At 34.0% G+C, this 27738-nt stretch overlaps 1 protein-coding gene across 8 annotated transcripts in view; it reads right to left on the bottom strand.

The window, feature by feature from the left end:
* ABCD1 (peroxisomal ABC transporter 1) overlaps positions 1–27437 on the bottom strand; it is a 74568-nt gene extending 47131 nt beyond the window's left edge. The window contains exons 1-7 of one of the 8 annotated variants that reach the window (XM_088223119.1): positions 27106–27437; positions 26204–26326; positions 20355–20454; positions 12610–12781; positions 12238–12378; positions 11533–11812; positions 2256–2480 (exon numbers count right to left, since the gene is read on the bottom strand). In XM_088223119.1, coding sequence (XP_088079245.1) covers positions 2256–2480; positions 11533–11812; positions 12238–12299 — 567 coding nt within the window. In that variant the 5' untranslated portion in view covers positions 12300–12378; positions 12610–12781; positions 20355–20454; positions 26204–26326; positions 27106–27437. Of the gene's footprint in view, positions 1–2255; positions 2481–11532; positions 11813–12237; positions 12379–12609; positions 12782–20350; positions 20455–26203; positions 26327–27105 lie in introns of all 8 variants that reach the window. The other 7 variants (XM_088223121.1, XM_088223116.1, XM_088223122.1 and 4 more) reach the window with 7 other exon arrangements.
* Positions 27438–27738: the final 301 nt, after the last annotated feature.

Raw genomic sequence — 27738 nt, 5'->3', positions numbered from 1 at the left:
ATACCTAGTATCAACCGATGTAATCTTTTCAGAGCATATGTTGTTCTTCTCCTCACCGTCCAATTATACAGATCAGATGAAGGACGATGAGTGACTTATCTATAAGTTTCAATCCAGCACCTCTATGGAGCAACCAAATAATGATATTTCTCCTTATGTGCCTTTTGTTCTACTTAAGTAAACTGATGATGGTGTGCCTCCAACTCAAGCATAACCGCCAATTATTCATATTTATTTCAGAAGACAACAAACTAATGATACATGTCTTGCACTAGATTTTTCGTAATCTAATCCTTCCACACATGATCTTGATCTTCTCATCAGTTTTCATAAAGGTACATGTCAATGCATCCTTCCTAACTGTACTTATCTCATTGTTAACTTCATTTCATACGATTAATTATCTCATTCGTCTAACTCTTCAATTGTTTCTATATATTCAACTTTTATACCTAAAACAGTTAAGGAGCCTCTGAATCACCTTAATTGGCATAATGTCATGCTTGACCAAATAAATGTTCTTAATAATAATCATACGTGGGATCTGATAGATTTACCTAAAAGAAAAAATGCGGTAGGGTGCAAATAAGTATTTGCGGTCAAAGTGAATCTAGATGGCTTATAGTGAGACTTAAATCTCGACTGGTAACGAAAAACTATACTCAAACTTATGCAATGGATTATTTTGATATGTTCTCTCTAATAGCCAAACTTATCTCTATCCGTTTATTTATTTCTATTGCAACCTCCCGAGATCGACCCTTATACCAGTTAGACATTAAAAATATATTTTTTCATTGTGATCTCTTAAAAGGTGTATATGGAGCAATCACATGAGTTTGTTGCTCAGGGAGAGTACAAAAAAGTCTGTCATTTCAAGAAATCTTTGTACGGTTTAATGAAGTAGTCTGTAAAGTGTGATCATTCAATCTTCTATAGACAATCAACAACTGGTATTATACTTTTTATTGTTTATGTTGATAATATTGTAATTACAAGAGATGATCATACAGGAATATTCTCTCTCAAGTCTTTCTTGCATACCAAATTTCATATCAAAGATTTGGACAGTTAAAATACTTTCTGAGGGTTGAAGTAACGAGAAGCAAGAAAGAAATTTGGTTATCTCAAATGAAGTATGTATTTGATCTATTTGTAGAAACCATAAAGCTGAAAGTTAAGTCATGCAAGACACCAATGATGTCAAATGTACATCTTATAAAAGATGATATTGATCCCCCTGATGATACAGAAAAATAAAGGCGACTAGTTGAGAAATTGAACTATCTCACTATGACTCGTCCAGATATTGCATATTATGTCAATATTACGAGTCAATTTATGTCTCCACCTATAGTCAGACACTGAGAAGTTCTTGAACAAATATTGTGCTACTTAAAAGATGTAGCGGGACCTGACATAATGTTTAAAAATTATAAATATACTCACATTAAATGCTTTACATATGCTGATTGGGAATGATCTAACAATGATAGGAGATCTACTACATGTTATTGTATTTTTTTTGGTAGAAATCTTGTATCATGTAAAAGTAAAAAACAAACAGTTGTATCTTACTCAAGTACAGAGTCTAAATATAAAGTTATGACCCAATCCACATTCGAAATCTTATGGATACATAATCTTTTAGATGAAGTAGGTTTGAAACCCACATCTTCTGCAAAACTCTGGTACGATAATCAGACTGTCCTTCATATTACTTCAAATCCGATGTATCATGAGATATTCAAAAATATCGAGTTTGATTATCACTTCATCCGAGAAAAGATTTAAAAAAACTTTACATTTATTGGTTATGTGAAGATATAATAACAATTTGGTGATATATTCACAAACCCTCTAAATGAAACACGGATTAAGTATCTTCGTAACAAACTGCGCATTATTAATATCTACGCTCCAACTTGAAAAGAAGTGTTATAATATTATAGAATATTTTTTGTACATAAAAGTATGATTACATTTTCAAATATATTAAGCATAATTAGAAAGAAAATTAATAAGGTAATTTATTTTGCTTACTAAATATGAATTTGTTTATATGTATATATACCCCTACTCTTAGTTGAATAGTATACAAGAAATATTCAATGTTTTTTTTTCCTAACATTTTACAATGCGTAAACAAGAAATCACTCATCTCACAAGTCAATAGGGAAAGTGACAACTACCTTTAAAAAAGGTAAACACAAAGAAAGTTAATTGCCTAAAATCCAAAAAGAGGGCAATATTACCTCAAAATAATGTGCATGGATAAGCTTTGTCAGTATTTTTCTGAACCGCAGACTTAAGGTCCCAGTTATGTACTTTGATGTAGAATGCATGGTTGATAGAAGGAAGCACAACAAAATATTCTCAGATATCAGCCTGAAAAATAATGGCATACGCCGTAGAAAAGCAGCACGAAATAAAAATCCCTGTACTTTCGCTAGTCTGTTGCTCAGAGCAGTCCTCAACATCTGAAAAATTAGAAAATACTTCACCTTTGAGCACAAGAATCAGTACCATCTGCATTCAAAAGCCTCATCTAGACCATATCACTTAAAGAAACTCGTTACATCAATGCTATAAGTGTATAAATATGTGCAACTGTAGGACTACATGGGCAATAAAACAAACAAATATATCACCTAATAAACTAAAACTATTGGAACTTTCATTAAATGCCTCATAATTTAGTTAACACCAACAATTTATAGTGAATTACTTCCTACAGAAAACACATAAGTAAAAAGGTTCTTTTTGAAAAATCTAATTCATATCTAGTCACATTTTCTTAGAAAGAAAAAGAAACTAGCAGTGGTAGCATCCAAAAATATCCTCAAAGTAATCATGTGTTGCAAACTAATGGAACAGCAACTCACCAATAAGGTGCCCTTAAACAACTTAAATGATATTATAGGTATTAAAGAGGGTGGAATTTTATATAAATTAGATTAAAAGGTATAAGGTAAAATAAATCCTACATAATTAATTGACTATTTTCATTTTTATTTTAAAAAACCAATATATATGGGATTGTGACATTCAATTAGATATACATTCAACTATTCTCAACACGGGATCAGGGTGTCAAGAACATATCTTGATTTATGAAGCAATAAAAGAAGAAAAAGAACAATTGTTGCAAAAAAATAATCTAGAAAAAGATGAGATAGAATTAGAATCTAGGACGAAGAAAGAGTAAAGAAGATGGAGAGAAAAGAGGGATTTCTGTAGAGAAAAGTTTTAAGTTTCATTCATATTTTTTTAATATAAATCATATCTCAACTCTACCTTTTATAGCTGAAAAATAATTAACTGAAACTAATTTCTGACCAATCAAAATAACCTAACTAATTATTTCTAACAAACCTAACCACTATTAGTTGGATCCTAACACAGAGCTCCATGCTAAAAAAAACCTTGAAACTTTTTACAAGTCATATTCGGCCTTTATCGTCAAAATAAGAAAATTGTAAAGGAGATCAGCCTTCATCGCTGGCCACCACACTCTAACCACTGGCCACCACAAGACCAGCCATCTCCACCACAAGCCGGCCAATATAGCTAGCCCTAACCCCAACCACACGGTCAAAAAAGCAGCCAGAGGAAGTCGCTCAGCTGCCAACAGCCAAAACCACACCTACACAGCTCTATCCGGCTCTGCCATGCACCCAGCCTCCTTTGTTGTACATAGACAGTAGCGCAAAAAGCGAGCTACCGCTCCCTTGCCCCACGCACCTCCATCCAGCTACCCAGTATGCTACCTCTGTCCCACGCACTCAGCCAGCCTCCAGTGGCCATGATTCCTTTCTATCCAGTTGGTAATACCCTTCCTCTGACTTTTAATTTGGTTTTAATTACCCTACAACTCTCAAGTGATGTCAAAGGCAACATCCAAAACACTGGAACAAACTTCTAACAGGAAAATCCACGCAAAATAACAGTGAATTTCAGCAAATCCAGGTTGTTTATCATTTCACAGGCGAAGATTACTTGAACTAATCTCAATTAATATGAATCACCCTCATGGGAACATGTAAGCTCAGCCATCTTCTAAGTACCAGACTAAAACCAAAAGGCCTAACCTTTAATGGTTGGGACAAAGAAGACTTGATGATCATGACATGGCTCCAAAATTTTATGGTTCCAGAAATCAGCAAGACTATAATGCTTCTGTCTATAACAAAATAAGTATGAGACACAATAGGCGAAACCTACTCTAAAACCAAGGATTCAGCACATATTTATCATAGGACTGTCAAGACATAATCCATCAAGTAAGGAAACAGGTAAGTCAATGAATGTTCTAATATGTTAGAAAACCGGTGGCAGGAATTAGATTAGTACTAAAGTCTTACCATAGATTGCAATAAAGATGTATCCCACCTCAAGAAATTTTGTAGAAAAAATTGTGCCTATTAGTTTCTGGCATTACTATATACTAAATACGATCAAGTAAAGATTCAAATATTAGGAAATGAGAAAATGTCATCATTCAATGAGGTAATTTCTATTATAACTGCAGGAAGAGTAGAGAGATCATGCTAGAACCCGTTCCACTGATAGCTCAGCTCTAGTCTCATGAGGCTCTCCAAACCTCGTCAACAGACATAGGAATTGAGTTACACTAAGAATTCAACTCCTGGAGTGGATAATAGGGATAATCTTTGGTGTACATTTTGCAACAAGACACATTAAAGAAAAATACTAGAAACAACATGACAAGTCCAATACCTCCAACAAGGAATAGGGATAAAAACTACCTCACAGGAAACTTCTAAACAGGTTTATGATAGCCAACAAGTAGGAGAAAGAGAAATCTACTAACTCACTACATTCAAAACTGAAATTGAATGACTACGAAGTTGATTAGAGGATTTTGAGAAACTCACATGTAAAGTGTGAAAAAACACTCAAGTATTTTTTTCCTTTCACACAGTTTGAATGTCTTACCTAAACCATTTAAAAATTCATTAATTATACACTTCAAAACCACAAATCATATGGCTAATAATTCTAAATACTTTAATGCATATGTTTCATGTCCAAGTAATAAGAAAATTATCATTACAAATGGTTCTCTCAATAACATTGCAAGCAACGGTAACATTAAACTTAGTCTTATCCTGTTCTCACAAAATCCATTACATGGTTCCAAACTATACACTAATCTCACTAAGTTATCACAATATTTGAATTGTAAACTAATATTTTTCTCTTCTCACTATGACTTTCAAAAAGATAATTCGAGAAAGATGATTCGACGTGTTGAAGCAAGAAACGGACACTACTACTTGGATGCACCTAGAAATTTTTTTATGTTTTTATTATTAACCCTACATACAACCTTTGACTTTACCACAAAAAACTTAGCCACTGATTTTTTCTATTTTCTTTGCTATTCAAGAATTTAAATTATGAAAATTTATACTATGATATATGTGAGTTTATCAAACATAAGCATGTAACATTTCTCATCAGTAATAATAAAAAGTTTAGTTCCTTTCTCATTAATCTATAATGATATTTGGGAACTTACTCATACGCTTAATATTTTTAGGATTCGATGATCTATATCATTTATTCATGATTGCACTAGAGTGACTTGACTTTTCTTACTCGAAGCCAAATCAGAAGTTAATCATAAAATACTCTAGTTTTGCAATAAGATTAAGCTCAATTCAGAACCTGCATTAAAAAAATTCAGACAACGTCAAAGACTTTTTTAGTCACACAATTTCATCATTCTTCCATCAAGAATGGACCCTTCATTAATCATAGTGTACCCACACTCTATAACAAAATAAAGTAATGGAATGCACGAATCATCACCTTCTAACCATCGTACGAGCGTTTCTCTTCTAAAAATACGTCTTAGAACAATACTGAGGCGAAGCAGTCCTTACAGGTACCTACATTATTAACCACTTACCATCTAATGTTTAAACTTCAAAAGTCCTCTAGAAGCACTCTCCAAGTTTTACACAGGAGTAAGTATCACAAACCATCTAATTTCTCATATATTTGGATGTGTTGCCTTCATTCATATTCATTCTCGTCAAAGAGGAAAACTTAATCCTCATATTGTAAAATGTGTTTTTTGGATTACTTTTTTTAAAATAAAAAGAGTAAAGTGTGTATTATAAACAATAAGACACCAAACAGGTGTTGTCTATGTTAAAATTATTTACAAATCAGTCATTAGGTCAATAATATGTCCAAAAACTTCCATCCTATTAACATCATATCCCAAACACAAAGAGTTTAAATAGTATATCCATTTATCCTTAAGTTTTAAAAAATTACCCTCAACCCCTTCAAAAACCCTTTGGTTCTTTTCTTTTCACACCACCCAAAAAATGGCAAGACTTTTTGTGAATTATTCCTCTCAAAAGGAGTATAAATGTCACCATCTGTCTACATAAAAATTCTCTGTCTTCGCAGATATTACCTTTGTTGAACAATAACGACATTTCATCCAACCTCATCTTTTTTTAAAATAAAAATAACTTATCAAAACAAGCACAAAAGAATGTCAACTCATATACAAAAAATATCTACATATCAATAAGGACTTTGATAATGTTACCAAAATCCGCCATAACATATAAATAATTCTCATTTACAGACAACCCAATAGTTGAAACCACCTATTCCTTGTCTTATCAATATTCTCCTTTAAAAGCTCTTCGGTATTGTTCTTTCCAGACCACCTAAAAATAGTAAGAGGAAATTCTTAAATGTTTCCTCCAACCACTAATAGACTTCTAAGCCCAAATTTTATCCCTCACATTGTCTGCTCTAACCCAACTGACACCTAGAATTCCATACACCATGTTCCATAATTCTAACACTATTGAGTACCTAAGTAAAATATGATCACAAGTCTCCTTTTCCCTATAACATAAATAACAACCAGTCATCAAAATTTTGCCTATTTTGATCAACTTGTCAATGGTCAAAGTACTTCCACACCCAAGTTCCCAAGCAAAAAAAAAAAGTGATTCTAGATGGAGCATTCACTTTCTAGATCTGCCAAAAAGGGATTTTGTCCTCCACCGTGTCATGTTTAACCAAAAACTTATAAAAGTACTCAATAAAAAGGACCCACCAAGATTGACAATCCAAATAGGTTGATATTCTTGTTCCTCTTTCATCCAACTTTATCTTTAGAGAGAGCCTATGCAAAAATATAAAGAACAGAATTTTCAACTAACTTTACCTTGCCACTTTTTCCACACATTCCAACACCAATACCACCACCACAGGAAAGTCATCAGAACCCACTAAAAAACTCACTTACTCAAGAGACAATACCTGACCTAAGTTCACTCAGGTGTATACAAAGAGGAAGAATCTGAGTTCTGAGCCAAAGTCAATCAAACATCCAACCTTGACCCTGCATTGAGATAAATTTCGAAAAACCTATACAGTCTTATAACGATATACTTATTGCATTTCGTAAAGGTAATGCACTAAATGTCTTCTTTATCCTATCTCATAGTTTATGTTATTTGATAAGTACTCACAATATGATAAAAATATGTTTGGATACTGAGTGTATTTTTAACACTACATTTGAGACATTATTTTGTGAAAAATAAAAAAATATTATGAATTTGGAAATGAAAGCATTAGAGAAGAACGAAACATAATAAATGGTGAACCTGCTCAAAGGAAAAATCATGCGAAATGCAAGTGGATGTTCTCAATCGAATAAAAGTCAGATGGGGATAATCGAAAGATATAAAGTAAGACCAGTGGCAAAGGGCTACATACAGACTTATGCAATAAACTACCAAGAAACATTTAGCACAAAGACTCCTAAATCCATCCCGAGCCTTTTCTTCCCCTTTAGCTTTAATTAGATTGGATAGGAGCTCCCATTCTTCATGGTTTGTGTGAAAAAGAAAAAGAATGGAGTTTCGAGAACAAGAATCATAGATTTTTTGTCCTTATGCGGAGAGGGAGAGGCAATGATTATGGTTTGATGAGGCGAAACCTGGCGATGGAGATATGAATGCCAACGCTTTATTCCATGGTATTTACATGAGATTCCTCTTATTCTTAGTTTTTCTTATAAGAGAGAAAAAGTAGAAAGAAAGGTTACACTCTCTAAAAGGTGAAAACATCATATCCCCACTACTGAACCAGGGATCCAAAAAGGTCTGCATATTAGACAGGAGCTACCAGAAGCGAAGCTTCTGGCTCCCCTTTTGAATTTCCAATGCCTTTTTTTCGTTCTATGGCTTCATAAACATTTTTGCCGAAGGAAAAATATCTAGGGAGTTTGATCTAGATTTTTCTTCCGCATACAATTTTCAATTATTCCATTCCTGATGACTTCTTTCTCTGAAAATGAATTTTTCATTTTTCTGGGTCTTAAAGGGAAAAATCCATCATGTATCCCTTACTTATCACCTTTACCGCTTATCTTATTTACCGTTACAAGAATGGATTAGATCGAAACGACTTTCTATTTAGATAACTTTTTAATAGGGAAGCCTCACAATCTAGAGATCTTATCGATCGGCAAACTGGAGAGCTAAATATCAGTACTCAGATGGCACTTCAACACTGACGAACCCCCTTCTTAGTATAGTGCCCGGACAACTGCTGAACATCCCTGAAGGATGGAACGTTGATTCACGTAGAACATCGCGCCACCACTAGTAACCAAGATTAATACAATGCAGATCTTACTATCCTTAACTGTCCATTTTGATAGGCAATTGCAACAATTTACTATGAATAAAATTTTCCTACATGAAGACTTGGAAAAAAAAATCTACATAGAGATTCCACCAAGTTTTGTTAGAGAAGCAGAACTGAATAAAGTGCTTAAATTGAAGAAGGCACCAGCAATTGCCAAGAGCATGATTTGGCAAATTCGCAAAAGTGATGATAAACCTAGGGTATAAGCAGTCTCAAGAAATCACTACTCTGTTTATCAAGCACTCAGAGAGATGGAGAGTTACAGTTCTCCTAATATATTTTAATGACATTATTGTAACAGGAGATGATGAAAAAGAAAATTCGATGTTAAAGTAATGCCTGGCAAGAGAATTTGAAACCAATGAGCTAGGTAAGTTAAAGTATTTCTTTGGGGTTGAAGTCGGTTGCTCAAAATCTGAGATCTTCATCTCTTAATAGAACTACATTTGTGACCTGTTAAAAGATAATAACAAGCTAGCATATAAACTAGCTAGTACACCTATTGACCCCAATCATAAATTAGGAGTGGCAGAAGAAGATACACCACTAGATAAAAAAATATACTAAATATTAACTGGGAGACTCATAAGATCAAACATCACCTATACAATAAGTGTTATAAATCAATTTATGTACAATATTAAAGAAGTGCACTTATAGGCAACCTATAAATTGTCACATTACCTAAAGGGTCACCTAGGAAAGGGATCTTGTTCAAGAAGAGCGATAGATTACTTCTAAAAGGCTATTTAAATGCATATTATGCAAGATTTGTGGCAAACAAAAAACTTATCACAGATTATTGTACCTTCTTTAGGGGTGACCTAGTTAACTGGAGGAGTAAGAAACAAAAAATAGTTGCTAGATCAAGTACAAAATCAGAATTTCGAGTAATAATTCACAGGTACGTGAACTACTACAAATAAGAAAAACTTCAAAAGATTTAAAAATCAATAAAAAAAACTTATACATCTACACTGTGAAAACAAGTCAACCATAAGCATTGCGTATAACGCATTATAATATGACCGCACCAAACATATCGAAGTCGCTAGCCAATTTATCAAAGAGAAACCTAACAGCAGCTTAACGTGTACTTCACACATACATACTAGTTTGCTGCTAACAAATGTTTTGATTAAAAACTTACGTGACGTAGCATTTTCAGACTCTCATCAGCAAGCTAGCGATGGATAATATTTATTTCTCGGCTTAACGAGAGTGTTAAAGAGAATATATTTTACGTAAATTAAGTTAAAAAGTATATGGATAAAAAAATCCTATTTAATTAATTATTTATTTTCTTTTTTATTTTAAAAAACATGTACATATAAAGTTATGATTTTCAACAAAATACACATTCAATCATTCATAACGATAGAGAGTCCAAGACATTCAAATACCAACACAGTTAGTTTCACCTTTGACAGTTTTTTCAACTTACAATCCCAAGTATCTTCCCAATCACTAAACTGACTACATGCACAAGTCCATGAAAATATGCTCATTGCAAATAGAGAATCAATTTGTCTTGTCGACCTAATCCATTAGTTTAAAATTAAAATACTTTTTTGAGAATTTAAACTTTAGTTTAAACTTAAAATACCTTTTGGAAAATTTAAATTTAAGGTATTTAGTGAAATTACAGAAACTAAGACATTTTTTCTTTAGAATCTTCATAAAATATTGAAGAAATGTAATGATGCAGATCAAGAAGATATTAATTTTGAACAAATTTTAAACTAAAGAAATTTTTTATAATTATTGTGATGCAGATCAAGAAGATATCAATTTTGAAAAAATTTTCTATTTAAGAAACTTTTTGCAATTATAATCTCTAACTTATTTAAGTAGATTTTAAGCTACAATTTAGCTACTAAGTAGATTCCCTTGTAGAAGCTTTTGATTTCCTCTTTAACTATTTTAATTTGATTTTTTCCTTATTAGTTATAGCTAATACTTATGTAAAGTCTAGTAACTATACGTAAAGAAGAGAAGATGACGAATTAAGAATTCCTTTGCTAGGTTTTTATTCCCTGGTATGCTCTTATCATAATGATTTTATCTAATTTCTCTTTATATAGTCTACTTCTCCCAATATTTCTTGATCCTAATTCCCAATTTCCTCAACTCTATATCTTTTTTTAAAATAAAATTATTCCTCTACTCTATATCTTATGTTTCCCACCTAAATTTCCTATATTTTTAAACTATCCACTGGATAAGTTAATTTGAATATTACTTGTTCAACATCAATTGGTATTCGAAGCTCATTGCTCACCACCTTCCTCTCAAAAACTTCTATAAAAAATCCAAATTTTTCACATATCCAGCTAATTCAAAAAAAAACACTTGGAAAAAAGCCCTAATCTTCATTCTTGTCTTTAAAGCAACAAAAATTTTCCACTAAGAAAAGAGCGGGTGATGGGTGTGGGGGGAGGGAACGAGAGAAAATTCTCACTTTGTTAGTTAATCTGATCACTATTCTATCTAAACTATCACATGGAGTCTAGTTCTTCCTATATTTTTTCACCTGATCCCCTATTTTATTTACACTATGTCTATTCTATTCCGCACCCAAATTTTCTGTAAAGTATTCACAAGGTAAGTTTGTATAACTCTTGTTGATGCTAAAAATGCGTATCTTAAAAAATCACAAAAGTAGAGGACGTGCTACTAAAGCTGTATATAATTTAAGTGTAGGAATTCAGCCATCAACACAAATGTTGTCAAAGAAATAATACAAATACAAGAAGCAAAGACGTGAAAGAATAGTTGGATGCTTCGGATATGAAGATGTAAAATGCTTACCACAATGGCTATTAGAGATAAAAGGTCTCTTGCACCCATTTGGCCAATTTTAGACAAAAGAATTGCCACAAGAATCTGAAGTGACTTCAAACCTCCTTTCTTTTTTGTAATTTTCTTTGTGTTCTCCGTTTTAACCAACTTATCTGAAACTTCATCAGAAGCTTTGAAACTGTTATAAAGCCCAAAAGAAGAATCAGGACTTTTAGCACTGATTCTTGATTTCATGTATGCAGCAGTCCCACCGGCAACTGCAATGCCAGCAGCAAGCAGTAGTATTTTCCTGTCAAGCCAGAAAAGAATATCAGAAGTTTACTGAAGAAACTGAGCAACAATGTATGACCAGTAGAACCTGTGACTTGATAGATTTACAAACTAATGACAGACAAAACTCAATATCTAAGAATAAATAACTAGAGAAAAGCATTTATTAGTCCAAGTATGTAAGCAATTTGATGGGAAAAAAGAAATTTCCAACATTTAGAAAGAGAATGACAGACTAAAAGTAAAAAGTCCATGCATCTTTTTTTCCAGATAAAATGCACCTTCCACTAAATTTTTAAGGAGACAAGTACAGACTAGAAGAAGCAAATACCCATGCCTTCTTTAGTTCTTGCATTGACACTCGTTTTACATGGAGGAATGAAGAATAAACATTTATATGGTCAGATGTACAATGATAAAGTCATACATCAGAACAATCAATACCTTCTTGAAGCCATAAGACTTCGACCATGCTCAGTTAGCTGCAATAGTTGAAGAGAAGGCATGGCTGAGAATAAACCTTCACCGAGCAACAAATACTAACAACCAGAATAGCCTCCAATTGATTTGAGAAGTAAGATAAACCTGAAATTTGTTAAATTTGATGCCCCATGTTAAGTAAAAATGATAGAGGGAAGTAAAGAAGAAAGGTGAGAAGAAGAGATGATCAAATGAATAGCAAGCACAACTGTGACAATGGAAAATCTAAAACACAGACCAAATGGAATTGAAAATAAGAGCACAAATATATGCATAAATAAACCAGGTACATTCTTAAACTTCTGCAGTGTGAGCTTCACGGCACCACAAACATACCAATGATCAATCACGTTAACCATACTCCATCACGTGCAGAAGCCTGTGTGAGTACATACTTATTGAGAACTGCACATCTGAATAGAGAAATTTCAAACTAGCAAGTTTGACTGTGGATGTTTCTTATTATCGAGATAGGTTTGCTCCTCAGCAAACATGCGTAATACTGCTTCTGCCTCAATTAGGTAAATAAGTTAAGCATACAACCAAAGACTGCATATAATAATGCAAGAAAACAAAAAGAAGCATCTCAATACATGTGTGTGAGCATGTGTTAAGGCAAAAGAATTAGGAACCCAACCAAGCAATCATCACAATAAAAGGAACATGACAAAAGCATATCACAGATCACTAACATCCTGAAGTTTGTGTTACATGCTAATGGATAACGAAAGCAAATAATGACACTGATGGACAATTTATCTCAATGATTGCAATACTCGTCAGCAATGATTTTGGTAAGTGTTATGCTCAAAGTGATCATTTGTTTAACCTGTATCTATTATTCATGTCCAGGAAGAACTTAGAGATGATATTGCTATAAATTTGAAGTAGGATGTCAGGAACCTGTCCTGATCTCTGAAGAAATAAATGAAGGAGAAAAAAAGAAGAAAAAAAAAAAGATTTGATGAAACACAACTTTGCCCTAGAGGAAGAAATTTAGTATTCATTCATATTTTCTCCATAATACAAAACCCATGCTAAGACCATTGTTTATAGCTGAAAACTAATTAGTAGAAACTAACCTCTAACTATTAACAAAACCCATCTAATCATTTCTAACAAAAATCTAACCACTATTACTTGGGTCTTGAAAATACCCTCCCCATGAAAGCATCTTTGCCATAGAGGATTAATTGAGTAACTTACTGATTAGCCAAGTCTTGATTGCCACCATAATCAATGCTGTCCTTAGAACAAATATGACATCATAGAGAGGAGTTGCAAATCAAATGCCATATAATAAGTTCCCGTGAAAGGAATCTGAAGTGGAATATGGTCTTGTATGAATAAATCTTCAAGGAGTATCGCTAAACTAGTTTGATAAATCTGGCGTATACCCAATTATCAATTGATACAAGTCCATTCCATCCTCTGCAAACATAATCAATTTTCCCTTACTTGCCATCAGTTGTCAAAACACCTACTCCATATTCAAGCACCTAGAGTGCATGGTTATGTAGGCTCTTCTCATCTGTCCTGTATAATTCTTCAGAAACATATTCAAAATTTTTCTTCACAAATTTTAATTACTACTCCATATTCCACCTAGATTTGATATGCCCCAATCAAAATGTCCATGTCTACATCAACATCTCAAAATGCTCATGTCTCCATCAACATCAAGCTTTGAGATTAGGTCAAGTTATAGGAGAAATCGACAGAAACAAAGCAGAAATAGACTCATAGTCGACCGCTTCATTAAGTCCTCTATGTGTGGGATCATCGAATCTGCTCGTCATTAGTTCTCCACCACAACTCTCTTTTCCTCCTTACATCTCCATCAACTTGAAACTTCATCACATGCATGAATAACTTTTTCTTTCTCAATTTTTTATGATCCCCATGGTCTCCATAATTTTTTCCAAGCCACATGGGTGGAAAAGCTTGAGTAGATTTAAATAGAGGTAGAAAAGGAGCCTGAAGGGGAGGAGATATTATACCTCGACCAGGTCCTGGTAAAAGTGAAGAAAAAGGTCCACATGCAGACTTTGGAGGCTGCAACGAGTTCCAAATCATGTCTACAAGTAGATCGAGACACTGTTCTAGTCTCACCAATGCTGCCACTAGGACTTTTTCATTTTCTCTGCAAAGTTTTTGAGTTTCTGATCAAACTCCTTATCGGTCTACAGTTCTCGCCAGTCCGCCATCACCCACTTCCCTTTATTCTAATATGCCGATGTTATTGTAGGTATTGTTTCTTTGGAATTGTGAAGATAGATTTGCATAAGTTGCAGGCATGAAGGAGAAATGAAAAGCAAGGAGAGTCGACAGCAAAAGATAAGAACATCGGAGAAAGCAAGAAGGAAGAAGCAAAGAGAAGAAGGATACAAAAGAAGGAATTATGATCACCGAGGTTTGGACCACTCTGCCACCAAGTTGTCAGGAACCTATCCTGATTTCTAAGAAACAAAGGAAGAAGAGCATGAAGAAGAAGAAGAAGAGGAAGAAGAAGAAGAAGAAGAAAAAGAAGAAGAAGAAGAAGAAAAAAAAAAGAACAAGAAGAAAAAGAAGAAGAAGAATAAGAGGAAGAAGAAGAGGAAGAAAAGATTCAAAGCAGAACTTTGCTGTTGAGAAAGAAATTTAGTAATCATTCATGTCTTTCCCTTGATATAAACCCATTTTAATACCACCTTTTATTGCTGAAAACTAAGTAGAAAGGAAGAAATTTATATAGAAAGGGAGAAATTTCTTTCTGCATTTTGAAAGGCTGAAGACAGCCAATACATACAGACTTTATAATCAATTACTTTACTTTTAGAGGAAGATTTGACAGGTAGCTTACAGTAGATAAAAAATCAGAAATAAAATCTAATAATGCCAAATCTAGCTATTAACAACAAAACGTACAACTAATAATTGCTGGATTGTTAACCAAATCAAGAATTAAAAGCCGAACAAAAAAAATTATAATAATGAATTAAATGTTGAGAATCTTTCAATGTTAATACTGAGAATATCTCCACATCAATGTTGAGAATTTTTCCACATTAATGCTGAGAATATTTCCACACTTCCCCTTAAGCTGGGTTGAAAATGTTATTCATCCCGAGATTGCAAGTTAGGTCTTCAAAGATTTCTTGAAGCAGGGCTTTGATGAGAATGTCTGCAACCTGCAACCTTGTTGGTGTGTAGAGCAGTTGGATAACATTGTCTCCTACTTTTGTGTTTGACGAAATAATTATCAATTTCAACATGTTTGGTTTTGTCATGATGCATTGGATTTTTGGCAATACTTAGAGATTATCACAAAAAGTTTCATAGGGTCTTCTAGGTTAGTTCCTAATTCCTTGAGTAACCTTATAATCCAAATATCTTCACAGATTGCATTGTCCATATCATGAAATTCTGCTTCTGCACAACCTCTAGAGATTACAGACCATTTCTTGCTTCTCGAGGCAACCAAATTTCTCTATACATAGGAATAATAACAAGATGTTGATCTCCAGTTTATGACAGATGTCACCCAATCTGCATCACAATAAATTTCTACTTCTCAATTAGGACCATTCTTGAATAATAAACCCTTGTCAGGTGTTAAAGTCAAGTATCTCAGAATCCTGTAAATAGCCTTCGAATGTTCTTCTTCTTGATCATTCATGAACTGACTTATAAAGCTAACAGTGAATCCAATATCTGAATGTGTGTGAGAGGTAGATGAGTTTGCCTACCAATCTTTGGTACCTTTATCGACTAAACATCTTTTGTAGACATTCCCAACTTGTGGATGATTTCTATAGGAGTCTCAACTGGTTTACATCCCAACATCCTACACTCAGTAAGCAAATTTATGATATTTTTTATGGGACACAAATGTTTTCTCTTGATCTTGCAACCTCCATTACTAGGAAGCATGTAAGATTTTCTACATCTTTAATATTGAATTCTTTAATCAGAATTTTCTCCACATTAATCAGCTCTTCTATGAAATCACCAATAACAATTTTTTTTTTGAAATATAAAATCATCAATAACAATTATGTCATCAACATACACTACTACAAAAGATAATTTACGGCAGTTTGATGTCTTTACAAATAGTGTATGGTCAACTTGACATTAGAAATATTCATGTTGTTGTACTACTCTTTTGAATCTTCCGAACCAAACTCTTTTAGATTGCTTAAGACCATACAATGACCATTTTAATTTTTAAACCAGATATCTCACAACTAGAGCTCCAAATCCAGGAAGGATCTTCAAATACGCGTTTTCAAATAGATCTCCATTCAGGAATATATTCTTCACATCTACCTAGAATAAGGACCAATCCAAATTTGCAGTTAACTACAAGAGAAGGCAGTCGATATTTGGCTTAGCCACTGATGCAAATATCTCTTGTTAGTTGATACCATAAGACTAGATAAATCTTTTTGCCACAAATCGTGTTTTATGTCTGTCGATGTTTCTATCATCCTTGTCTTTTACCGTAAAGATCCATTTGCATCCAGCTGGATTTTTTTTCTAGGAGCGATTTTTGTGATTTTCCATGTCTAGTTCTTTTCTAGGGCCCGAATCTCATCATAGATAACTATCTTCCAATAAGGATTTCTGTGAGCATCTTGAATATTGGTAAGAACCTGCAATACATCTAAACTTGTAATAACGGCTTGAAACTTAGGTGAGAATCCTGAATAAGAGATATAATTATATAAAGTATGCTTAGTACAGGATCTTATTCCTTTCCATCGAGCGATGGACCAGCATAAATCATTTCTAAAATTTTCAAAAATTATGTTATTTTCATTTGATGAATCCGAATTGGACTCTTGTTCAAGTACTGGCAGTGCTTGAGATTCTCCCTCCTGTGTGGAGGAACGTGCTCTCCTCGAATAGGTATAAAGCTCATTGTGCACGTTCTTCGTTGGTAACTCCAACGTTGGAGAATTATGCTCAACAGATATTGACTCAATCTTACAATTGATGCTTTGAGGTATAGGTTCAACGAGATCTAGAAAACTTAAGATTGGTTCCAATAATGAATTCTCAACATCTTGTTACTGACATTCCTCATTGTTTTCTTTCTTCCTCTAAATGGCAGTGTGGGAATAAAATAGTTAATTCTCAAAGAAAGAAACATCCATAGAATGATAATATCTCCTTATGATCGGAGAATAACACTTGTATCCTTTCTGATTTGGCAAGTATCCTAAAAATATACATTGAATAGCACTGGAATCAAGTTCTCTACATTTATGACGATAGATATGGATAAAAGTATAATAACAAAATATTTTTTGTTGACTACAATTTTCAATTATTCTATTAGTTGAGATATTCAAGAAAGAATAAGACGGAGAAAGTCATTATCCAGTTTATCCCAAATTAAGAATCTTCCTCAATTTCTAACAATACTGGTGAGTTACTGTTACTTTGTGGTTTATCTGATGATATGGATAAACTTATTGCTCTTAGAAAATGAGTCAGGTTTTGCACTAAGCATCCTATGTCTAACTTTGTTTGTATGACTTTATCTTATTTGTTTCCTCTGTGTCTATTCCATAAGATTGGAGAAAAACTCTACAGGATCCCAAATAAAAAGAAGTCATGATTGAAGAAATAAAAATTTTGGCAAAGAATGAAACCCGAGATCTTGTTTCATCTCCACTGAGAAAAAAGATAGTTGGTTGCAAATTGGTGTTTACTGTAAAACACAAAACAGACGGATCGATTGAAATGTAAAAAACTAGACTGATGGCTAAAAAGGTAGACTCAGATCTATAAAGTAACCATCATAAGACATTTGCACTTATCGCAAAAATGAATACATTCAGAATATTGTCATCTTATGCAACTAAATTTGATTGGAACTTACAACAGTTTAATGTGAAAAATATCTTACTCCATGGAGGCTTAGAGGAAAATGTATATATGAAAATTCTTCCTGGATTTGAAGATGAAAGAACACAAGTGAAGGTTTGTAAATAAAGAATGCTTTATATGGGTTGAAGCAGTCTCAAATAGCATAGTTTGAAAGATTTAAAAGAGTTATAATTTCTTTTTAATATCAACAAAACAATGTTGATCATACCCTATTTATTAGACATTACAAGGGTAAGGTCACTTGTAGATGATATTGTTATGATTTGATATGATATAAGGGAGATAGTTCGATTGAAAAAACTTCTTACTCAAGAGTTTGAAATAAATTATGTAGAAGAATTACAGTACTTCTTAGAAATTGAAGTTGTCTGACTTAATAAAGAGATTTTTATTTATCAAAAACAATATATCCTAAATTTATTAGAAGAGATTGGTATGATGGGCTGCAAGCTGGTAGTCTCCTTTTGAAACCAATTAAAACTACAGACGAGAATTGGTACATCAGTAGACTTGGGAAGATATTAGAGATTGATTGGAAGATTCATTTATCTCTCACATACTAGACTTGATATAACATATGTAGTTAACCTAGTGAATCAGTACATGCATGATCCTCGCAAGCCTCATTTATATGTCATTTTTCACATATTCAATAATTAAATATGCACAAGGAAAAGCTCTACTCTTCTCCAAAAATGGCATTATAAAATAGACACATTTACAGATGTTGATTGGACTGCATCTCCAGATAATAGGAGATCAACTATTGGTTATTGCGTACTCATAGGAGGCAACCAAGTTACTTAGAAAAGCAAAAAGCAGAGTGTAGTTATTTGTTCCAATGCTGAAGCATAATATAGAACGATAACAATGTCCTAAGAAGTATGTGAATTATTATGGTTGCAAAAGCTAATAAAAAAATTAGAATTGTTTAAAAAAGATAGTTTATCCTTATTTTGTAACAATAAAACAACCATTAGCATAACTCATTATCCAGTTCAACATAATCGAACAAAATACATTAAGATTGATCAACACTTCATAACAGAGAAAGTGATTAATAGCTTCTTATGCATATATCATGTGTTTTCTAGTGAACACGTCACAAATCTCTTCACCAAATAACTTTACAACAAATTTTTTCATAATTTAGTCTACAAGTTGGGCATGTACGATATTTTTACACCAACTTCAAGGGAATTTTAACTAGAACATTCCATTACTCCATTAGTTGAGATATTTTTTCTTAATATTCCTTCCCATAATCTTTTCTATAATGATGTAATTAATTAGTATAATCAATTAAAATCCCTACAATTATATAAATTTTCTGATTCATAAAAACAAATTCTGTATATATACATCGATTATAATATTACAAGTGATATAAGAAAATAAAAGTATAGATTTTTTGAGAATTATAATATCACAAGTGATATAAGAAAATAAAAGTAAATATTTTTTCTCAAAAAATCTATACTTTTAACGGAATTGTTGACACTAGGCAGAAATAAGGATAATGTTTAAAAAGAATATGGACCAAAGTTTGGAAGCTAGAACATGAGATGGCATCCGGTTTATGAGGTTGGCTGCAATAAGGATGGTTTGAAAAATTGGTTGTCATTCTCAAAGAATAGACAATTTCAAGAAGATGTCTGTTTTTCTCTCTACAATTTTATTTTTTTGTAGAGTATCTACACAAAAACTTTGACGCGATTCCTTGGTGCAACAAATTATCTCCTGCAACATTATTGAAAACTTCTTTGGCATTATTTGTTACAAGGATTTCAATTTTTGTTTAGAATTGATTTTGGATCATTTTGTGAAAATTTTGAAAGACTTGTCCAACTCCTAACTTTCCTTTTAAAAAAAAAAATCCATGTCAAACAAGTGTGATCATTAATAAAGGGTGCAAACTTACAAAACCCAACTACATATTTAACATGAGTTAATCTTCATACATCACTATGAAATATTGTGAATGGATGAGACGGTTTATATGGATGGCTTAGAAACAAATTTCGTGAATGTTTTAAGATTTGACACACATCACACTGAAATAATTTTGGATTTTTAATTTTCAATAGCGATGGAAAAACTTTTTTGAGGTACAAAAAGATGGGAATACCGAATAGAAAATACCATAATATAATATCATTATCGGAAACATTAATTAAAGAGTTATGAGGAACTGAACTAACAACATGTAGAGCTTGTCCACTTGGAGAGTTGTTGTTGGTGCGGAGGTACAACCCTGAACACTCTTTAATACTACCAATCGTTCTCTCCCATACCCAAATCCTGAAATTCACACAAATTCTTAAAAAATTTAATAACAACGATTTTGAGGTAATATTCTTATCGATAACAAGTTAAAATCCAATCTTGAAACAAATAACACAGAGTGAAGTATTAAGTATTTCATCAACTCCATCTTTCCAATTCCAATGATTTGTGATTTTGTTCCATCAACAATCCGCATATACTACTTCTATTTACATGGATTAAGGTTAGCAAATAACCATGAATCTTCAGTTATATGGTCAGAGACACTTGAGTAGACAATCCAAACAACAAATTTTTCCTCTGCAATATTAAGGTCAGGTATGATGTTACCTTTGTGAGCCACAGATCCTAAGGTTATGGAAGTACCAGGTGGGTTGTTTTCTGCACAAAGAATTGTTGGAGTAATTCCAGTTGTTCTTTGCTAAAGATAGATATCCCTATATTTTCAAGCTTCTCTCTCAAGGTAGTTGAATTACTTATGCTCCCTCTCCTAGTATTAAGTTTTGCATCTTATGATCTGCCATGCAAATCCTAGCATTTATTCTTAGTGTGACTAAGTATATGCAATGATTACATTCTGGCCTTTCCCTCCTTTATTTTCCAAAGTTGAGTCATCGTTATCCTCCTCTAACTATAAATGCAGTTGCTCCAAAATCATTGAATGAATTACGAGTTCCCATCATGACTTTCTTGCAGCGTTCATCACACCTAACTACAGCAAATGCTTCACGAAGACTGAGAATCGGTCATTTGGAAAGGATCCTTCCACGTACATCATCCAAGTTCTTATTTACTCCTGTTAAGAACTTGTACAATCTCTTTTGTTCCAAAAGTTTGTTGTGATACAAAGCATCATCTAGACTTTCTTTTCTTGGACATATATTAAGTACACGGCATCAAATGGGTGTCACCCATGTACAAGAAATTTACATGTCAATTAGTATATCTACAACAACATCAAAATCTTCCATACTGTAAAGGTTATGTTCCTAAATAATGAAACCACATATCTTTAATATTCACAAAAAGATCTTTCCTCCTCTTAAAAGTCCTATTGTTTCTCTCCTTCCAAACAACTCAAAAGATGGACAAAGAGATAAGGCAGGCAAACCTGTTGTTTCTAGAAAAGCCCTCCCAAGCCAATACTTCATTGTTCGCCAAATCTGCCATTACCCAATTGATTCCCATAATGTTGTAAACAAGGGCCCAAAGGTTGAAGGAAAAAGGGCACCAAAGCAGTAGGGGATTGCAGGTCTCAGCAGTACACTTGTAAAGGAAGCATCTGTTCACCATAATTTTCTCTTTTTTCGTCAAGTTATCGATAGTTAATATGCGCTCTTGGACCACTTCCTATGCGAAAAAATAGATTCTTGCCAGGGGGGATGCGCCTTCCAAAATGATCTTATAAGGGAACATCATGCCCCTCACTTCTCTGCATCCAACCAAATGTCTGTAAAATGAACTGACGGAGAAACTGCCATTTTCCTTCAGGTTCCAGCACAGCTTGTCACTCCTGTTGTTAAGACAAATGGTGGCCAACAACTGTAGAAAGTTCTCATATTAAGCCACTTCCTAGTCTTGCAGATTTCTATTAACTGCCACTGCACATACCCAGCCATCAGCATCCCTGAAAGCTTCCCCGACTAATAAGTATTTTGTCCTAAGCAATAGAATAAATCATGTGGAATCTGGACATGAGGCTTTCCTCCCCACACCATTTATCATGCCAAAATCTAACTCTATCCCCTCTCCCAACATCCCATCCGGTGCACTCAAGCACGTTTTTTGTAGATCGACATTATACCTTTCCAAAGACTCATGTTATGAGGTCTGTTCATTAGAGGGAAGCCACCATCACTGCCCCTTCTCACCCATTTAATATCAATGATCCTCTTCCAAATGCTGTTATTTTCATTCACGTATCTCCAAACCCATTTTCTATGAAGCGATTTGTTCAAGACAATTGTGTTCTTCAAAATCATGTAGCGATTTGTTCAAGACAATTGTGTTCTTCAAACATATCAAAGTGTTGCTAATGACACTTGAGTATGTTGAATATTAAGCGATGGTAAGTTCTCCATATTGTTGATCATCAAGGCATTCCATTTTGAAAAATTCATATGTACTTTTTATGTGTGAGTACGCCTCCTTTGCTGCTTCCCATATTTCTGCTGCAGTTATAGAGGAGAAAATTGTCTCCTATTTCATTCGTCAAGGAATTCAGTCACAACGACATTACTTGGTTATTTTATAGTCGACATGTTGAGTCTTCCTTCTACAGTTGGACAACTTCACCTGTAACTATTATGAAGATGAGGACTAATTGTAACCATTGCAATTAATTCTTGCCATTTAATTTGTGGACAGTGATCATGAGAGGCCGACCTTTGAAGGCTCCCAGTTGCCTGATAGGACTCGAGATAACATCCATCGAAGGGGCTCCTCTTTTAACGGTCATGGATTTTTTTTTAAAAAATGTCGGTTGTCAGAGTTTAAATTACTCTGATACCATGTAGAAAGGGAGAAATTTATTTAAAAATGGAGATATTTCTTTCTACATTTTGAAAGGCTGAAGACAGCCAATATATACATACTTTACAATTAATTACTTTCCTTAGAGGAAGATTTGACAATTAGTTTACAGTAAATAAGGAATCAGAAATAAAATCTAATAATGTCAAATCTAACTACTAATAACAAAAGGTATAGCTACCTAATGGCCGGATTTTTTACCAGGTCAAGAATTAAAGACTGAAAATATTTCTACAATAACGAATTAAATGCTGAGAATATTTCAACATTATGTTGAGAATATTTCCCAATTTATGCTGATAATATTTCTACACTAATGCTGAGAATATGTCTACATTAATGCTGAGAATATTTCCGCACTAATTAAAATTGAAACTAATCTCTAACAATCAAAACAACCCAAACAATTATGTCTGACAAATTCTAATCACTATTAATTGGGTCTTGACATAGGACAACTTAATAAAATAAATTTAGTTCTTAATGAACACCTGTAACACTTAAATTTATTTCAATATAATTTGAATTAAATTGTAAATATAATTTTGTAGGTTTTTTTGTTTAATTTTAATTTAATGAAAAAATGAAGTAAAATTAATGGAGAATTAAATTGAAAACAACTCTAGGAAGAAGGAGTGAAAATTTGGGTTCTGAGAGTATTTTTGAAAGAAAAATCGGAAAACAGAAACTAAAAACGCAATTTTGGAACGTTTTACCACATCAGACGCCGGGTCAGCAGCCCGGAATAACCAGAACGCGACAAGTGGCAAAGATGTTGACGCGGGAGACCACGCGGGGGGGCCACGTGGGCGATCCGCGTGCCCGTGATAGAACAACTGAGGTCCATTCCTGCACGTGCGGACGGCCTGCATGCGCTCCCTCCCAAACGCGATCGAACAGCCAGATTCAAACACGATCGGACGGCTCATAGTGAATAGCGATTGACGATCCAGATTGGATGGCGATGAACAGCCCAAATTCACTCCCTATTTAATCGCGATCGGACGGTACAGATCAAACGCGATGCATGCCCAAGATCAAAAGCAGATGGGTATAAATAATCCCCATCCGCACCAAACCCTAACCCTAGCTGCCAGAATCCCTCGCCAGAGAAGACAACCTAGCCGCCGGGGAGCCGACCGCCGCCACTCACTGCCACACCGGAACCCTTTCCGACCGCCAAAAAAGGTAAAAACTTCTCTTTTGCACGAAATTCAATTTTAAGCTCACCCATGACCAAATCGGAGTGATTGGCCAGAAAACATCGGCGAAGCCCAACACCATCGCCGCGGAAAATTTCATAAAACGCCTCCAATGAGACCCTTCCCGATTCCCGTTTCGCGTGATTTTTCCACCGTTGTGATCACCGTTTTCTTCTCCACAGGTTGACCAAAGTAAAACATCCAACCGCCACGTAAGCCTGAGAAGCCGCCGCATCGGAGAGTCCTGCCACTGGTGAGTTTCGGTTGTTCGTGTTTTTTCGGCCAACCGATGGCTTTTAACGTGTTTTCTCGCAAGAATCGATGCAAAATCGGCCAAATTCAGCCGAAAACAGCCGACTCGAGACGGACCGCCACCGCAGGCAACGGCACTATCCCCGGAGCACGGTGGAGCAGCCGTGCCGGATTTCTAAAATTGGTCGAGTTGGCCCTAGGACTGATTTTGGGTTTATTTGAAACATTTGTAGGTACTATAAGCGCATTTCAGTTTTCAGAGAAAAATTCAGGGGACCCAGGGACTGCCCGTAGTCACAATAAACCGTTTACCTTTTCGACGTTAAATCGAGTAAATATCCCTCACTTTATTCCATATCATAGAGTTGAAGTTTAAATAAATAATAATATGATATTTGTGTAAATTAAATGAATGTCCATAATTAATTACTAATTGCTAATGGAGTCCGAACCGAAAATTGTTCTCTGTTAATCTTTGTTGATATATTTTATAGTCTAAAAGCATGATAGTGTCTTATTGTTTTATTTTATGGTTTGAATGCACAAATTGTTACCTTACGTAACTACTGTTGATTGGAAAATTGAAATATGCTTGTATTCCCTTATGCTTGTATTCCCTTATGCTTGTTTGTTTGTTTATGTGATTATGGTTGATTTGAAAAATGGAGACTAAAGGAAAACAGGAGAGTTGTGTGATTAAATAAACAGATTGAATGGCAGCTTTACTGAATATCCTGAGAGATAGTGGACGATCGGGTACATAGAGAATCTTACCGTGAATGTTGTCTCATACCGGACGGGGTATGAAGACCTGATAATTCGGCGCCCATACCGAACGGGGTATAAGGACGGCCCGCTTCACCCTCATACCGGACGGAGTATTGAGATTTAATGATTTGGCGCTCATACCGAACGAGATATGAGAACGGCTCTGTAATTGAGATTGTTAAAGGAAAGAGTTCACGTGTAGCGGGAACATCCCTATGAACCCTCATGGATACTAGTAGGCTGGTGAAAAGAGAAACAGTTATGGTTTGGTTTATTGTTAATGGATATAGATTTATAATGTGTTCTATGTTGCTGATTGTTCATGAAGTTATGATCTGTATAGTATTATTATTTTTATAAGTTGTTTTCATAAATTCCACTATGATAAGTGAACGAGTAATGATTTTATGATTGATAAACGAATTTACTAAATTTAATGCTCCACTAATGGTTTTCGATTTTATATCAACTTTGACTTCTGTGCCGGTGATATAGTGTGATATCCTTAATAGACTAGTGTAACTCATCCTTTATTTAACCATTTCATATCAAGAGGATCAACTTCCAGATCTCGATCCGTAAAAAAATTGCGAGTAGATGCTAGATATTTTCTATTTTTCATTTGTTTTCTTAGTTCTCGTGTTTCTTTTAAAAAATAAATTCCATAATATTATTCAGTACTTTTAAGTTATTGTATAAGAAATGTAAATCTTAATCTTTTATTTTACTTTCGCACTTAAGTTATTATATATTTTATTTTGGATTTTCGGAACCGTTACAACACCAAATAACCAAAAAAGAAAGTAAATGTTAAAAGTAGCACCTGCAACAGCATAGAGAGTGTCATCAATGAGAAAATAAGGAGAGATTCTCGTAAATGAATCACAAAATATAACACAACATTTTAAGGGATAAACATGGTTTTAACATTTTAGGGACATTATAAATTTATATCAATCAACAAATTCTATTCATGCACACACACAAAACGGGCTGCAGAGCATTGGTACCATTTAAATGGATAGAACTGTCCATTTCACCGTGGAAGAGTTATCCATGGTTTAAAACAATCTTCTAGTTGCATCTTCAACCCAGCCACCCAACCGAATATATGTATCCTTCCCTCTGTTGCTCTATTTCAAATGGACAAAAGTGAGGTTTACTGTTTATCCCAAGTAGATAAGTTGAACTGCAGTCAACATGAAATACACCATCCAGACAAAATTCTTACGCCAAACTAACAAGCAACCTAGACGTAATAAGCTAATTCTTTACTCCCTCTATTACATTGTTAGCATAGCATGAGGAGGATCCAATAAAGCAATATTTATATGATACTGCCAACGTCAAAAAGAAAATTAGGAATAAACCTAGGTAACAGAACTGAACTTCAGGACCAATATAGCATCACTTGATAGGTCCTCTCATCTGCCAAACAAAGAAATTACTGGAGTTCCAACCACATAAAACTTCCTTCAAGTTTTAACTACGATCATTGATCAAAATTGGTGGCAACACTTCCCTTTGCACAAAGTACAATATTTCTGAGCTGTCCCATTAGCAGCGAAAGCTCGAGGACCTTTCCAAATAAGCAACCTCAAACATCGAAATCTAACTCCACTTCTAACAGCACCAATTCAATGTCCACCTAACCAGCTCCGCGAAACCCAAGTTTTCCCAAGTTCGACCATTCACTTCTATTTCGGCAAATTTCGATAGACTATTCGCCCAACAATCAAATAAAATAAATCTTATAGAAAATCGATAAGGACCAATTTTTCCTCGCACAACAACAGCAGCAGCAGAAAATGGATTCGAGCACTTACTATAACCAACCAAAACATACAATTTTCATGACTAAATAGAATTTCAACAAAACTAATAACGAAAATCAAGCTAAAACCAAAATTACCTCAAAATAAGCAGCAAAAACTCAAAGCAAAATTCAATGAAACAGAGCGCATTTCTCTATCTTCCTTGCTTTCATCTGCTACTTAAACCAAACTGTCGTAGTTATGAAGAGATTATTGCCGCCGAGAGAGAATCATTATCGATATTAAGCTCGAACTATTAAGGCGTCAAAATCAAAGCCCTAAGATTCTCAGAAACCAATATGAAAAAGCACTAATTCTAATAATTGGAACCGGACCGAAGGCGATAAAATTCCTAGAGAGAGAGAGAGAGTTCTATAAAACTGAGCACACGGAGATGAAAGAGAAAATGGTTAAGTGAGAAGCTACACCCCGAAAATTATTATTATTATCATTTTTATTACGATAGGAAGTTACTTTTCAATTTATATTTCGATTCTCCTAAAAAATGTAAATAATAAATAAATAACATTTTTAATAAACAAATTGTTATTTTGGGAACAGTACATTGGAAGATTGCCAAATTCGTAGCTCTTTCTCATAATTTCTGTAATATAAAGAAAACTTCATGTACTTTTAATTTTTCACGAAGATTGTACGACAGTTGAAAAAGTAATTTTTCATTTATTTCATAATATTTTGAACATGACTGTAGACAATTTTATGTTCGAATT

The sequence above is a fragment of the Carica papaya genome, chromosome 6, assembly GCF_054855325.1.
Source record: "Carica papaya isolate Zhongbai chromosome 6, ASM5485532v1, whole genome shotgun sequence".
Classification (NCBI taxonomy): domain Eukaryota; kingdom Viridiplantae; phylum Streptophyta; class Magnoliopsida; order Brassicales; family Caricaceae; genus Carica; species Carica papaya.
This window is presented reverse-complemented; position numbering and strand designations above follow the sequence as displayed.